The 16,573-nt window shown below is 41.2% G+C and overlaps 1 protein-coding gene across 1 annotated transcript; it reads left to right on the top strand.

The window, feature by feature from the left end:
- Window positions 1-11,278: 11,278 nt before the first annotated feature.
- On the top strand, window positions 11,279-15,062 carry LOC130188794 (transcription factor Sox-9-like). The gene is made up of 3 exons (XM_056407289.1): window positions 11,279-11,989; window positions 12,316-12,563; window positions 12,839-15,062. Exons 1-3 carry the CDS (start codon window positions 11,562-11,564, stop codon window positions 13,600-13,602), a joined length of 1,440 nt encoding a protein of 479 aa, XP_056263264.1. The 5' UTR covers window positions 11,279-11,561; the 3' UTR covers window positions 13,603-15,062.
- Window positions 15,063-16,573: the final 1,511 nt, after the last annotated feature.

Raw genomic sequence — 16,573 nt, 5'->3', positions numbered from 1 at the left:
TGACGTTGATATTGGACGATTCTGCTCCTCTCAATGTGTATCCAAAGTGGATCAGTGCCAATGTCTAGTTGTGAGCCCTTAAGTTACGAGGATGTGAAGAGCGTAAGGGCCATCTTTCATGCAGAAGCCAGGAATAAGCATCCTGTCACAGACCTGGAAAAGTCACTATCCTGTTACCAAATGAGGCAACACAATGGTGATTGAGCCCACAGCCCACTGATAAAAGCCTTTACAGCCTTATTAACTATGTGACAGTGAAGATTACCAGGAGAAATCATAAATTTTAAAACTCACTTGAATTACTACTCATTGTCATAAGTGCCATCAAAAAGAATGAAACTGAGATTAAGACAGCTATGATTTCTTACAATTTAGGGGTGTATCCTAGTTGCCCTGCCCGAGATGTCGGTATCGGTAACATTCCTTAAAGTAGGTCCAAGGGGCCAATGAGCACGAGTGACTGTGAAGGTTGAAAACAAAACCCTGTGTTAGCTGAAACCGGCACACGATGATTTATCAACTTACTGATGCATTTCTCTCAGATTTATTGACATACATGTTTTCTTGGCAGCAAATGTTGTTATCAAAGTTTCAAGTGGCAACTTCACTGACCCGTCTCACCACAGCAGCCTGTGCACACACATCTGCTGCTGATTTTAGAGTCTTATACTCGTTCATATGAAATCCCTCACATTTTGCAAAGGACAAACAATAATTGGCAAGACAACTGTAAAATGGCGATCAGTTGTTGAGTGTTATAGAAACTGTATGGCAGCATGATAGACTGCGAGAGCTGTCCAGCCTGCAGTCGTCTGGCCTAGTGACTGGCTGTGAGGTTTCATAGGCTGGATTTTCCCTCGGGGGGGGGAAGAGCAGCCGAGGCTGACAGCTTTGGGGGGAGGAGGAGAACAGGAAAGAGGTGGTGCAGAGCAATGGAGGCAAAGCCTTTTTTTATGACTTTGAATTGCAAAGGACACTACATCACTTGTATAGTGATGCTGGCAGAATGAGAAAAAAAAACTGGAATGGAAATGGGGCCGGTGCACTGAGTCCAGCGCAACGGGGAGGTGAAATGAAGAGTCCAGCAATGATGATGATGATGATGATGATTAGGCTTCCTTTGGCTAATGTGAATGCTTCAGGCTGCATCGCTAATCAAACTCTGGATTTTATGGTTGGATCAGTTAAGTCAACTTCATCTGGCTGCTGTCGGCTTCAGCCTCGAGGACCTCATCGTTGTTCTGTGCCCTGCTTTGTTTCCCCTGTTCTTGGCTCAGAAAACTGGCACAGAGAGGGACTGAGATGTTCGTTTGTGTCTGTATTTCCTTTGATTACAGATTTTTGTAGATCAAGTCCCTTCTGTGAAAGTCAACAGAACAGAAAATATAGAGTTTCATGATTTCACAGACCATTTATAAGCAGTAGATAATGTGCCATGTTGTGTAAAAGTCAAACCATATAATGCATGACATTAAAAAAAAAGACTCTTACGTAAACATGACTTTCCTTAGTAATGCATTGACATATTTCTTTTGGGTTATTCATATTGTTCATGCACCATGAGTTGAAAGAAATATTGAATATATAATATCATATCATATCATTTATATAAAACCTAATCGAAACAAGAACCGAGAACAACACAAGACTTTACCACACTTCTCTACAGTGAACAATTTTGCAGATGACAAACCACACAGTAATGTAGAAGTTCTAGTACGTATGTCTCTAAAGAATAAAATACTACTTCAATTGTTTAGAATATAACTAGAAGTGGCGTCCTGAAAGACTTCTTGTGCAGCCTCATATGAGACAAGCGTGTCCACATTTAAACAATTTACAGTTCACTAATGCCAAACCACTCTATAACTCCCGAGGTGATAATAACAGAGCAAGTTACTGGCTGCCATGTGGGGTACATGGATGATATCATTATTATGTAATTAGCATTGCTTTGGCAGTCTCTCCCAATGTCTGAAAGCAGGGTTAACTCGCATTGGCACCGGGTGGATCAGCCAAACCTCAATGTTTGGAGAAAGGCCCGAAGATCCATCATATCTATTACAGACTACTAGGCAATATCTGGCCTGCAGCTACCAGCCTACATTCAATTGGCCTATCATGAACACTGTGGAGTCCAAAAGGATCTGGGCCCGTTACTGTTGAATGTCATGAAAATCAGATTAAAAGAAAAAAGTCACTCCCTTTTGGAGCAGAGGGGATTTAGAGTAACGCACTACACAAGACATGATGGAATCCAGATTTCACTCAGCACACGACAGGAAGCCAGGCAAGTACAGCGAAAGGATTACATAACCGTCAGCTGATAAATATTCATAAGCGGTCTATGTTAAGAAAATAAAATGGTTGTCAGAACAAATAAACCTCTTTCATCTGAATACTGCATTATGGATTCATGTTGTTTATATTGCCTTGAAGAAACCTGGAGCCAAGGTCACTGGGCTCAGTATTAAAAGAAGAAACAATACAAACAATTGAATACAAATGTTTTAATAAGGTCAGTTGGCAAATCACTGTGCACATTACACAAAACATTCACTATTGTCTATATAAACGTCAGTGATCAGTCCCATTTGATTGGCAATTGTATTCCAACAAGTTCGAATGGAAGTGCTAATGAAGTGCCAGTTCATCAAGTCACAAAGATTTACGTTTTTTTAAAGCGTAGAAATATTTATTTTCATAACATGGTTGTATTGAAGCAGAGATACAAGCTTCCTAACTGAGACTGTTGATGGTAGATTTGGACAAAACTATTATCATTTGTGTCAATAGAAAATGTATGCAGAACCCCAGAGAGCAAAGAGGTTCGGGAAGTGGAGTCAGTTTTCAACGATAAAAATCAGCTGGCGCCTGTTGAGGAGGTGCCTCTGCATGTGTAGATTCTCCCTGGTCACACCTACAACATTTTCACCTTATTGCTCAACTACATCTTGGCTCCTGAGTATATTCAAGTGGTCACATGTGTTAATAAATATCCACTCTGGTTACCGCAAAGAAACTAACTCTTAAACTCTCAACTCAAGATCAAATTGACAGTACTTATTATCATGATTCTAATACTTAAATTGTCTTCCCTCAGCTCAGCTGCTCTCCTACCCCTTCCATCTCATATTCTCTGCCATGTGTCCATGTTGTTGTTTTTTCTCCTCACTATTAGCCTTCACCTTCAACTGTAAATTGAAGGCCCCAGTGGAACTGCTGGCGTCTTGTGTCGCACCCTCTCCCTCTCTTGGCTTGTGATCTTTAGGCTGGTGAGAAACATGCAGAGGTGTTCCTTTTCCTTCCTGTTCCATGCACAACTTTAAGTGGCAACCCAAGAGACTTGGATTGGGCTTACTGACCAAACGTTACACTCCCCCGACAGACTTCATCTGCTCCTTCTCTAGCTTTGCCATCTGCACGTCTTCCTGTATCGACACCCATTATTAAAGAGTTAGGCCTCAGTGAGCAGCTTCAACCAAACTAGGGTGCGCTGGAGCACAGTTTTAGGCCACAGGAGTGCGCTGAGGTGTAGGTGCTTGGTAACTCTAGATTTTTAATTACAGTGTGTGCATGGCGGTGCGATAGGAGGGTCACGGCTTCCTGATAACCTGTCTGATGAGTCAGCGGCTGTTTGTCGCCTAGACTGAGTGTAACCTGTGAGAATGGGACAGAACCTCATCTTTGAGTAAATACATCTCTCTGTACTTCCTTTAGACTCAAAGTAAGAGCCGCCATCTGCTTTTACCAATGACAATTGAAACCACACACCTGAGTCACTATTCAAAATCTACCGTTAGTGAATACTGTGACAAAGAGAGGAAACAATGAGAACATGGTGGATTTTCAGGAGCTGGAAAGTGTCAAAACTGGAAGTTTAAACAATTAAAATAATGTATTATGTTGTCAGTATATTGAGATTACTCAGACATATTTTGTTGTGGCAAACATTGAGCCTGGTTCAACGTTTTTGCTGCACGACGCTGCTTTTTTTTCCATGCCAGAGCTCTCAATTTTGTTGATTGAAGTAAATGAGAAGATATAGTTCGTCGGAATTTTGATTGGCTGGGAAAAATTGTATGTCAGAACATCTTAAACATGCTTTAGTTCCATTCAACAGACTCATTTTGTGATTATCCAAATGATCTATATTAATTATGCAATAGCCAGCTAATAACCGACCAGTTCCGGTACACAGACAGGACACCACTGAGCTCTGCAGCACATCTAGTTACAGTTTTCTTTCTCCCACCAAGAATGGTAACCAGGCCGCTCAAATATTGGATCTCAGGAAATAGCATGAGGACAATTTCCTCCGAGCGTAACATTAGAATGCACGAGCTTGGCTCCCGGAGGTTTGGGGCCACCACCGCTGGGCCACTCCAATTAGATGGAGCTTCCCGGCTGTGGTCGAGCCAGCCTGAACACAGGAGCATCCGCAAGGAGCTGGAGGAAGGAGTGAGGGGAGACGCACACAGCCCTGAGCGCCGTGTTGTACTTGGCACATATTACGCCTACCGTCTCTCCCTGTCTACACGTCTGGCCCCTGAATATACTGCATAGTGATCATAAGACGGCAAAAAAAGAGGAATTAAAGATATGAAAACATGTAGGGGCAGCAAAAGTGAGGACAAAGTCCCTACTGCTGTTATCGCAGTTTAAAATAATATATTTTATTTGAGGAAATCTCTGCCAATTCCTTTGAAATAAATCCTTTTACGTTGACAATAGCTGTCTGCTTCTATATTCATTTTGGAATATCTTAAAGAGTAATACAAGTATTAATTGGAAGACATTGGAATTCAATGTTTTTTTTGTTTGTAAACATAAATGCGCTTGCTAACTTTAAATAAGGTACAACTTGACTGATTGTCAAAATACAAATTCACAAGGAAATGAACATTTACAATAGTGTACTTACAGTCTGCAATTCCTAACTGCAGTTTGTTGAACTTTTATTTTTCCTTTGCACTGAAAAAGGTTTATCAAGAATAGCCCTGGCTTTCCCCATTGTAATAAGACACTGTTTAAAGCTCTTAAAGTATGCCATTGTTCATTTCACCCTTGCCCTTTCTAAACGTATTAATCTCTAATACTGAAATCCCCAGTGGAAACACCTAAGAGGACTGGATCTGCTTGACCACACAAGATATTCCCATTTCCCCTGAAACCAGTGATTTCAAAGGTATAACCGTGGTCACTGCTGAATGGCAAGAGGAAGTACGTCTGTAGGCCATCCATTTGTGAGCTTCCAGCAGAGGTCTGGGTGCTGGCTCTGCTGCAGGTGCTATCCTCTGGAAGGTGATTATATATCATCACTCTTTCATTAACTCCGTATTTCTAGTATCACCGTGACTGTGTAGAAAGAATGGCCCTTTTCATCGGTCGTCCCAACTAATGAGCCCTGCTGAAAGGACCTGGTTAAGGTGGGAGGATAATGAAACAAGAGAAAAGGGGGTCTAAATGTGACAAAAAACATGACACCAGGGATTTGTGAAATAGTGCAATGTGGGTGTTTCCTAAATGGAAGTAATTAAATGTATTAAAATTGTCGATGTTTCAATTTCACGAGGACAATTAAATGTGAGGCTACTGAGCTTAAACATGTTCATGTGAGAAATGAGAAATAAGGACTTACACCAGAGCAGATGACAAGAATGAGAAGGGGAAGTAGCTATTTTTAGGTTACGATACTGCAGGCGACAACAACAGTCTCCTTTTCACGTGATCATAGAAACAGGTAGGCGGGGAATGGGGCTGAATGTTCCATTACGTAGACCAGACCCATGCACATACAGGTTCTTTGTGAAAGGTGTCTCTGTGTGAGGTGCCACACTGACATCATGCAGGATGGGACTTTTCATGTGTAGCGGTGCCAGGGAGCTGCTATAGTAGTGTCAGCCAGCCTGACTCAGCTCTAAACGCTCCAGACACAACCGTGCAAGAATCCATGACGGAAGAGAGTTTCACAACTTTCACCGAATTTCTACTTAAAACTGCCCCAACATTTAATCTGGGCACTGAAGGGTTATTTCAATAACGTTGGAATTATTTATAGTCCGATTTAAAAATAAATGATTTGGTCACTCAGAAAAAGACGGGTGACAAAAGTCGTGGTACTAAAACAAGAACGATTGGTTTGTTTTGGACAGTTGAGAACGGTTGATAATGTTCGCCCATGCATTTTGGAAGTTGGTGAAGTTTTACCAGAAATCTGTACTGTGAAAATGTTCATGGTTCACGAATGGAGAAATACAATCAAGACGCAACTAACAATTACTGAATTCTGAATGAGACATATTTAATTAAATCTCTTTGTATTATGGTGGTGAGGAGGTTGTTCGTATCAACAATTGGAAAGCGAGACTTTTTGACTTTTACGACCAGCGGCCTCTGTGGCCACGAGTGGCAATTGCAGCATAATAACATTATAGATTGTTTTAATTTTTCAAGATTTTATGAGAAGAGTTGATAACTATATTTTAAAGAATAAAAGGACATTATTGATCATCGAAATATTTTGGGAATTTTTTTTTCAACCACATGACACAGTCTTTCTCAGCAAATGGATGGACTTTGCTCAAACCAGGACTTTCTTTCTGCTCCGGAGAGAGAAATGTGTTTGAAATTTCTGTGAGAAGCTAGAAAAAAAGAGAGAAAGTCAGAATAATGACTCAGGGTTGTCATTGACACAGCGGCTGTAGCTCAGTGGGGTAAGAGGGCAGTCCTGCAACCGCAAGGTTGTGGGTTCGATCCCCGCTCTCCCCATTAGTTGCAAGTCGAAGTGTCCTTGAGCAAGGCACTAAACCCCCAGTTGCTTCCCGGGTGCATCACTGCAGCCCACTGCTCCTTAAGGATGGGTTAAATGCAGAGAACTAATTTCCCCTTGGGGATTAATAAAAGTGTATATTTATTTTAAAAAAATAGCTGTTTTCTAACCGTAGTTTTACAGCTTATGAAGTTAACTTTTCCAATGCAACAGGAACATTTTATTTTTTCCTCAAAATAGACTCAGCTAATGTCATAACATTTTGTCAGCACTCTAAGAATGAGCCATTGTTATTCTGACATAATTACAGGTCAGGCTCTATTATTTGAAATGCTGGAAAGTGACCTGTAGAGATCCTGCTGTGCTTTTATTTCACTTCATTGTCATTTGAAGTGACTCAGAGGTCACTTCACCTCAAGGCATGGAGGCTACCATGTTGTCACTCAGCAGTGCTCAATATTGGATGTGCTTTTCAAGTGTGCTGTTAGAAAGTTTGGAGGGTGAATATTATAATTTCATGCAAGCAGCTCCTCAAGATGTTAAAAAGACAACGAAAAACATCAGAACAAAAATATACACTGGTGAAATCATGTTGTTTTCTTGTGTTTTTTGCTCGATGAACACATAACACGAAGGCTCTATGGTGGCACCTATCCAACGCTGATGTTGTTTTTCAAGAACTTTAGGTTGCACTGCCTTCAAAAATGAGCGTGTATTCCCTTCCCCTAGATACCCTATCAATGAGTGCCCAAGGAGTTTACTAAATGCCAGGAGCAGATAAGGCCAGGACTACAGTAGCACTATCTGCAGAGGAGGATAGAGAAAGGAGAAGATATACAAGACAGCGTGCAGCAGCAATTATCACACATGGTCACAGGGGTGAAGGCCAGCATTTGTTTCCTAGTTGGACTTCCTTGATGGCTTAGCTAAGCTATCTCATGTGTTATCTGACTTGATGATGGAGGTGGTAACTGCCAGGTCAATTAATAATAGCACAGTTATCCTATGAAAAATGCCATTAGTTAACAGTTGCCCGTGGCCAATGGGCTCTGATCTGGTTAGGCAAACACCCGAGGCAGCGCATCCATCCCCACCAGCGCTTGGCTGACAGTGGGCGAGGGCAGAGTTCTGCAACCACACTGGCCCGAACTTTTCAAGAATGAACAAACAAACTGACATTTCGATGAGAACCAACAGTGGAAGCAGCCAGAAAGCAAAAGTTCAGACAGTTCTCCGGCAGGATTATCTCAGTTCTCCCTGTCGCAGTCTTCTGCCATGTCTGGGGCAGTTGGCACTGGTTGTGGAAAGTCTCAGACAGGTGTTACGTCTGTTATGAGCGGCTGAAGCCACCTCTGCCTCTACTGCGTAACCTCTGCCACAGTATTTGTCATCAGTCTTCCAATCCCTTATGGGTGTCAAGGCATATCATTTAAACAAAGGGTTTAATGCTCTTCTTGCTCTTGCAACAGGTCTCATGGTCTCAGCCATTTAGAAGTTCTCCACACAGCCGGATTATTGCTGAATCGAGATTCCCTTTTAAAACTAACTGGTGCATTTGATTCAAATTCTATACATTCCTTCACAGGGCACTACATTGAACCGTTCCTTTAAAATGAAATACAAAATGCAACTCGTGCTGTATTCCTTCTTGTGATTCAATTGTTTTGACAAACGCTGTTCAAAGGCAACACATGCGTTAAAGAGAGAGGCGGTCTGCTCAAACATTTGCAGTGGAATCTGAGGGACCGAGGAGAGGTGGAAGACATGACTTGGCAGTTTACCCCCAGTGTTTGACTCAACATTTTGACGCCATGGCTCGAAGTCAAGCTGAGAAGTTTCCCAAGACCTGCTCGGCCTGCAGGCAAGTATTACGTGTAAGCTACAAGGCTGGCCCTAGAGGATCTGCATCCCCCTCCCTGTAGTCTGCAGGACACCTCAAGCCTTCTGCAGTCAGCACTGTCGGGGCGCGAACACGCCCAACCACACCTCTGGTGCCTCTGTGTTAGCCATCACTGGGTTTCCTCCTCTGCGTGTCGAGACCAGCAATCTCAAATGGCAGCAGTTCAGCTCAAGATCAAGTATTTCCCCTCCAATGAGACGTGGTGTGTTGGTTTGTACAAACAAAAGTGTGAGACTGCCAGTAGCCAATTGCTGCATGACATGAGCTGAAGCCCGGAGAGAGATCTCCGAAGATTAACTTCATTGAGGGAAATAGATCAGGGATTTAAGCCCGAGTACAGAGAATCAGGTTACTTTGAAATGTTACAAAATCCACATAATCATAACCATTAACTGCCCATCAACAGGCTCGTTAGGCTGTTTTTACTGAACATGTCATGGTCAAAACAGAATGAACGGCTTTCAGAGGAAACCTTGAACCACTGCACTCGTAATAGAGAATGTTGATATTCATTTTTATTCTAGAGGCACCGACTGACAAAGACTTTTACTGAAACAAACATATTCTACAACGTAATTAAATCAGATATGTGACACGTTAAATTTTTTATTTAAAATGTTTTATTTGGAATATGTTCTTTACGTTTTGAAGATGACTGTAACTCACCAGCTTTTTTATTACCTTCGGGGATTAATAGGATTTTACCAAGGGAATTGTTTTGACCAGACTATTTCATGAAAAGTGGAACAAATATTTTATATTTCTCTATGAGCCACATTCAATGTGTGAGTGTAATGATATTCTTAATTTATTACAGATTTATGCAACTAACAAAGTAGCTTTACTTTTGACCAATTAATTGCTAAACCATGTTTGTGATAAATATAGAAAACGTTCAAAGTTTTTATGTCAACTCATAACTCACACCAGTCAGAATTGGTGTATAAAATTGTATACATGGATTATATTGACTGAACTCTCTCAACAAAGTGTCCTTTGTCCACTGAAAACAAGTGTTGGAACCAATCCAGCAAAGTAGATTTTAGTGTTGAGACACGTTTGTTTTGATTAGCTTTTTCACAGACTTTATATTTAAATGGTTTGCATTGAGTGAGGAAAACTTTAGACCTATTAAATATTATATTTAATATATTCATGCACTTTTAAATCTTATTGGTACAGTAAACATTAGGATTGTTTTTGATTTCATTATCATTGTTAATCATATTATTGTTAATATGATTTGCAGAGATCCATATATTAATAGAAACAATATACAAATTGGATGCTGTTTCATATTCTAAATTACCAAATATCACCATTAATTTAAATCATTAATCAAAATAGAAATATTGAATATTTCTCAAGAAAGATAAGAACAAAAATAAAAAATAAAATATTTAAGTAAATACATTATGGACGAAGTGGAAAGTACAGCCATGTAACGTGTTGATTATTTGCTATAATTCAATTAAATGTATTTTGTATAGCCCAAAATCACAAATGTATTTATCCCAGACGGTTTTACAAGCTGTACACATACTAAGTATATGTTTGAAGTAATATGTTATATATTATCTGTAATTCCTAATAAATATCTGCTGGAAATAGGAAGGCTTAAAATAAAAATGTTGAAAGATGTTTAGTATCACCCTCTCACTGGGTCTGAATCGTTGCAGCAATGCACAGTAGTGGGGCTTCCTCTCAAGTTTCTGGACTGCTGTCTCCCCCTATTGGTCCACGTGGTCACTGCGCGGAGCTGCGCGCTGACTGAGGGATGCGGCTCAGCGACACTGAACTGTCTCTGTGCAACAAACACAACTGCACGCATTCTTCAGAATAAAAGATATGCGATTAAAAACGTCACTAGTCTTCAAATGAGAATTGCTCTAATGTATACATAAACCAAAAAGGCATATAATAACTCACATGTGATATAATTGTGCGTGCAAAGAAACCTCAACTCAAAGATTGTTGGACATTTAGGTGCCAAGCAGATGCCTTTTTAATCTGGGGATACGTTGAATCAAATATGAAAATAAGCATACTGTATGTTCTCTATAATTGGAAATAAAAGAACACCAACAAAAGTGTATAAACAAGTATATTAAATAACTATAACAACTGGAAATCCAATATATGTATACTTCTAGCAGTACAAGTGAGGATTAGACTATTGCATTGACAATGTTGTGTATGTAATCAAAAGAAAACCAAGAGGACGTTTTGGGGTCTTTTTCCTTTTGCTTGATATCACTGTAACATAAAAATCCTTCACATGATGGTATTGTGTAGCTATGATTTGTAATTATAGTCCTACCTTTTTTGTCAAAGGGTGTAATATTTAACATTGAACTTTTATCATTTTTTTGGTAATAACTCAAATGTGAATGAAACCAAAGATTATGAGGGAAAAACTCCTCTTTCCGACTGGAGCTGGGGTTTCGCTGTTGTTGACTGCGCGAGTTCTTCACAGCGGAGTCATATTACGTCTCCGCCTCCCAAAAGTTTCCCCCAATCATTTCCTTGCCGTCAAACATAAATCTAGGCTTCGCCTTCTGTGTCTCTATACTCTTCAGCAGCCCTCCAAGAGTAGATACCTCAGTCACATTTCTTCTCAAGTCACAGTTGCAGAGCTGAGCATTAGAAAGCGACCACTTGCAATTTCCCTTCTTCTCTGCGAAATTGTGAAAACTTGAAGGATCGTCAAAAACTTTTCTTTGTGACATTTTTGTTTGACTTAAGAAAGGATTCAAGTTTGCCAGTCAAGCTGTGCGCCCTCATAGACTGTCACTGCAGTCTTTGGGCACAGCTCTTTGGATTTAGAAAAGAAGGATTTTCTTCCCCCCTTTTTTTTACTGCGAGAAAGCTATTCTTTCATTTTTTCGTATGAATCTCCTCGACCCTTACCTGAAGATGACAGAAGAACAGGAGAAGTGTCACTCTGACGCTCCCAGCCCCAGCATGTCCGAGGACTCCGCAGGCTCACCGTGCCCGTCCGGGTCCGGTTCGGACACTGAGAACACCCGGCCGTCCGACAACCACCTCCTCTTGGGGCCAGACTTTAAGAAAGAGGGCGAGGAAGACAAGTTTCCCGTGTGCATCAGAGATGCGGTGTCCCAGGTGTTGAAGGGCTACGACTGGACGCTGGTGCCCATGCCAGTGCGCGTCAACGGCTCCAGTAAAAGTAAACCTCACGTCAAAAGACCCATGAATGCGTTCATGGTCTGGGCTCAAGCCGCACGGAGGAAGCTGGCCGACCAATACCCGCATTTGCACAACGCAGAACTCAGCAAAACCCTGGGCAAACTTTGGAGGTAGGTTCGCTTTGCATTCGCAATCACTTGTGCGTTTTTACGCGCCGCTGTGCGCAGCGCACTATTTCTTCCATGAAATGCACCACCTGCCTGCTTTTTCATGGAGAGCTTCACAATATTTTTAGGAATTTGACTCATAAAAAAAAAAAGTATCTTCCCAATTTACTGATTTCTCATTGTGATAGTGGATACACTTCTTAATTGTGTGCTCGAGTAGGTTCCAGAAGTGGTTTAGGTTTAGGATGCACACACTTATATGTTAGGTTAATCTTTTTGAAAGTTAATATGCATTTTAATGTGAATGTACAATTCTGTGATATTTTCAGATTGCTCAACGAAACAGAGAAGCGCCCGTTTGTGGAAGAAGCTGAGCGTTTGAGAGTGCAGCACAAAAAGGACCACCCCGACTACAAATATCAGCCAAGGCGGAGAAAGTCTGTCAAGAACGGGCAAAACGACCCCGAGGACGGCGAGCAAACCCACATCTCTCCAACTGCGATCTTTAAGGTGCTGCAGCAGGTCGATTCTCCAGCTTCAAGTTTGGGCGAGGTGCATTCCCCAGGAGAACATTCAGGTAAGAACAAAATAGTGATAAAGAAGAAAAAAAAATGCTGGTATTGTTTTTTCAAACATGACTCGTTTTGGCTCTTAGGGCCATGAATAGACACCTGTTAATGATTAGTGATTAATGATTAGTGCTTTACAAGCCATCATGCCAATATCGGCCAGCATCGTGTCAACAAACTCCTCCTCCTGAAACCATTTGCAAAAATACTGTTTTTTCAATTTACCAGTCCCTCATGGATGTACATTTGATTTCAAGGCTAACTCTGTCTTTCCTCTAACCAGGTCAGTCCCAGGGCCCACCAACACCCCCAACCACCCCCAAGACAGAACTCCCCTCCAGCAAGGTTGAACTGAAGCGCGAGGGTCGCCCTATACAGGAGGGCACCAGTCGCCAGCTCAACATCGACTTTGGAGCTGTGGACATTGGCGAGCTGAGCAGCGAGGTCATATCCAACATGGGCAGCTTCGATGTCGATGAGTTTGATCAGTACCTGCCACCTCACAGCCATGCTGGAGTGACGGGAGCAGCCCAGGCTGGCTACCCCAGCAGCTATGGCCTCAGCAACTCCTCGGTCAGCCATGCGGCCAATGCCGGGGCCCACGCCTGGATGTCCAAGCAGCAGCAGCAGCAGCACTCTCTGACCACCCTAGGTGGAGGAGGAGAGCAAGGCCAACAGGGTCAACAGAGAACCACCCAGATCAAGACAGAGCAGCTGAGCCCCAGCCACTACAGTGAGCAGCAGGGCTCCCCGCAGCACGTCACCTATGGGTCCTTCAACCTGCAGCACTACAGCACCTCCTCTTACCCCTCAATCACAAGAGCACAGTATGACTATTCAGACCATCAAGGTGGTGCCAACTCCTACTACAGCCATGCAGCTGGCCAGGGCTCCGGCCTGTACTCCAGCTTCGGCTACATGAGTCCCAGCCAGAGGCCGATGTACACCCCGATCGCCGACACCACCGGGGTGCCCTCTGTGCCGCAGACCCACAGTCCGCAGCAGTGGGAGCAGCAGCCCATTTACACACAGCTCTCCAGGCCTTGAGGAGGCGGGCCTCAGCACTGACTGTACCACACCCATCACTTCCATAGACTTTGTTTTCTGCACGGTGGCCTTAGTTCCACCGTGACACACAGCCTTCATCGCCAACGTAAAAAAAACATGACTTGGACTTTTTTATAGTACTGAAAATATATCTTTGGATTGGCTCACAACAGTGCCTTTTGTATTGGTTGGAATTGTGATTTTATTTTTTTAGATTTAATGTTTAAAAAAAAAGAAAAGTTAAATCCTCTGTGAGGACATACTGGTTATAAATATTTTAGTATGTACTGTGTATGTGTTTTGCTCTTGTCATCATCGTCATTGTCATCATCATCATCATCATCATCGTCTTACTCAGTGTCATCATCACAATTTAAAGGTTTAATTAATCTAAAGTAGCGGGAATGCCGGGTAAAAATACCATCAGTGGCCTTACTTCTTTAAACATCCGTTTACTGACACTGCCGTCTTATAATGCCTACTTTCTGCTTTGAATTTTTGTACTGTACATATTTTATTGTAATTCCCATGAGATGCAAGAATTGAGCAATGCAGATTTGAAATAGATTTACATTTTTGGCCATCATATGACCGTGTCATCAGTGAATTAGTCAAATATTCTACTTCTTGTTCTTTGCTTTAGCTCAAATGATTGTGTTGGAAACGTTATAGCAGGTGCCATTTAATTCTACTAGGGGCCTTACTGTGTTGCTCGATGTAACTGTGCAACGTTTGCTTTTATCTGGGTACTGCCTTGATACCATTGGTGCCTCCGGAGCCATAGTGGAGGGGCTCCTTCCACTGGCATTGCAGTGTTGAAACCACGGCATAGTTCTGACTTCCTGCTTGAGGAGATGCAGGAAGTGACCTTTGACCTGATTCTCCTCAGCAGCCAGCAGGTCTGAGTCGGGCATGCTTATATCATTCCTACAGCCTCATCCTTTTTTCTAACCTTTTTTCTTAATTTATTCTTTAGCATTAATTTTATTTGAGAATAACTATTTGCAATTATCTTTTTAATTCAGCAGCAGCTAACTGAGATGGAAGGTTTTCAGTGAAGTAGTTTGCTGTTATATGTGGTACAAATTTGTTTATTTATCATTTGTAAATGTTTCCATATTAAAGTGTTTATTCATGATCTAGTTATGTACAGATTACTTATAATTACACAATGAGTCTTTTTCTAAAAACAGAAAAACTGGAAGTTTTCTTTTTTTCCCCCTAACAAATTAATTAATGGATATGAAAGCTGCGGCTGTTTTTTGTAAAGAATTTGCTGGAATCAACAGAATACTTTTTGTTTTTTGAAAAAAAGTTGTTCCTCATTTTATATTCTGTATCATTAGTTCTCATCTTGTCATCTCCTTAATGCAGTTTCCGTAGGTAAACATGGCATTATCTTAAAAGCTTATCTTTTGTATTATATTGTTTGCAATAAAAACAAAACACTGAGAAATATGCATTTGTCTGGTGCCATTAATTCTGAGCATGCTTCATACTGTGTCACCTGTGTTGTCAGACAACAATCAGTGATGTGAGTTCTGACAAGTTGACAGAAGACTGGCTAATACTGAGTTGTAGATTGTTGTGATGTGACCCAGGTAGTAATCCGATACCCACTGCAGCAGCTTGATTAAGTTTTCGTCTGAAGTGAAAATGAAAGTTGGTCCACGCACGTTGTGAAACTGGGAACAGTGGTTTTGCTCCGGGCTTCTCAGACCATGAGGTCACAGTTCCATTATTACCACAGACTATTGAGAAGACGTATGTCCACACCCCTCCCCCCTGCCTGTATACACCATAGCTTAAAGAAACAAACTATACATTGAATATTGTTTATTCATTACTAGCCAAGTAATATAGGAATAGAGCTGACCTTAATAAATCAGTGGCAGTGTAAACACAATCAGGTACTATAGCTTTGTGTTGAAATTTGAGGCACATTCACAGATGACGTCTCTTTCCTCACATCAACTGGACTGAACCTTTTCTCTGCCACCCACCACTGCACCTCATCTCACTGTGATGACCCGACACTTTTGTTTTTTAAGTTCGTTCAACTTATTGTACAAAAGATACACAAAGTAATGTAATTACAGTATTTAAAAAATCATGTCACACTTCATTGTAAAATTGTAGCATTGGCAGTCTGTGTAACTTCCTCTCAAAATGTCTTGATGAAAAACTACTGAAAAGGGGAACCAGCTTTTTATTTTCTCATTATGTTACACCAAAATGTAAAAAGGAATAAAAGAAAGAATCATTGAGCCGTTGTTTATCACATTGATGTATTTATTAGCTCATTTTATTTGTCTAAATTGCATAGAATGTGAATTAAATAGAAGTTTGACAGTAGATTTAAGTTTAAAATGCTAAAAGTACTACTGTGTATTTTTCTATCTATCATATCATTATATGATACAATCCTCAGCTGCCAACATGTAGCTCTCTCACATGCTGTGGGGTTTGTTGAGAGTGGAAAACAGTCACTACACTTTGGGAATGTGGGTTTGGCTGAAAGTGAAATCTCACTATTTTGACACACAACACCCCACAGAATTATCAGGGAGTGTAGCCTACTTTTAGAATTGTGATTTAAAGGTGATTTCCACAATATATACTTATTGTTTTCCAATTGAAACGATAAAATGGTGTCTTCTTCAGTGACTTTGCAACAAACTGCTGTTGCAAGGTACTAGCTGCTGATTAAAACAGTATTCTGTTATATAAACTTAAAACAAATACAAGTATATATGTATGTATATATATATATATATATATATATATGTAAGAGAGTGATATATGTAAGACAGTGATCCTACTGCAGGCTTGACTATGCTGTCTCTGGTTAATATGTGGGCTGAGAGTATGAAGCCCTGAGCCCACCTCCCACAGAGAGCTCCCCTGAGGCACATCCATCACTGGATCTCAAGTGGATCAGACCCAGAGCGAGGCAGCAGGGCAGCGGGGC

The sequence above is a fragment of the Pseudoliparis swirei genome, chromosome 23 (genome assembly GCF_029220125.1).
Source record: "Pseudoliparis swirei isolate HS2019 ecotype Mariana Trench chromosome 23, NWPU_hadal_v1, whole genome shotgun sequence".
Lineage (NCBI taxonomy): Eukaryota > Metazoa > Chordata > Actinopteri > Perciformes > Liparidae > Pseudoliparis > Pseudoliparis swirei.
Note: the sequence above shows the minus strand (reverse complement) of the source record. Positions and strands in the feature narration are given on the sequence as shown.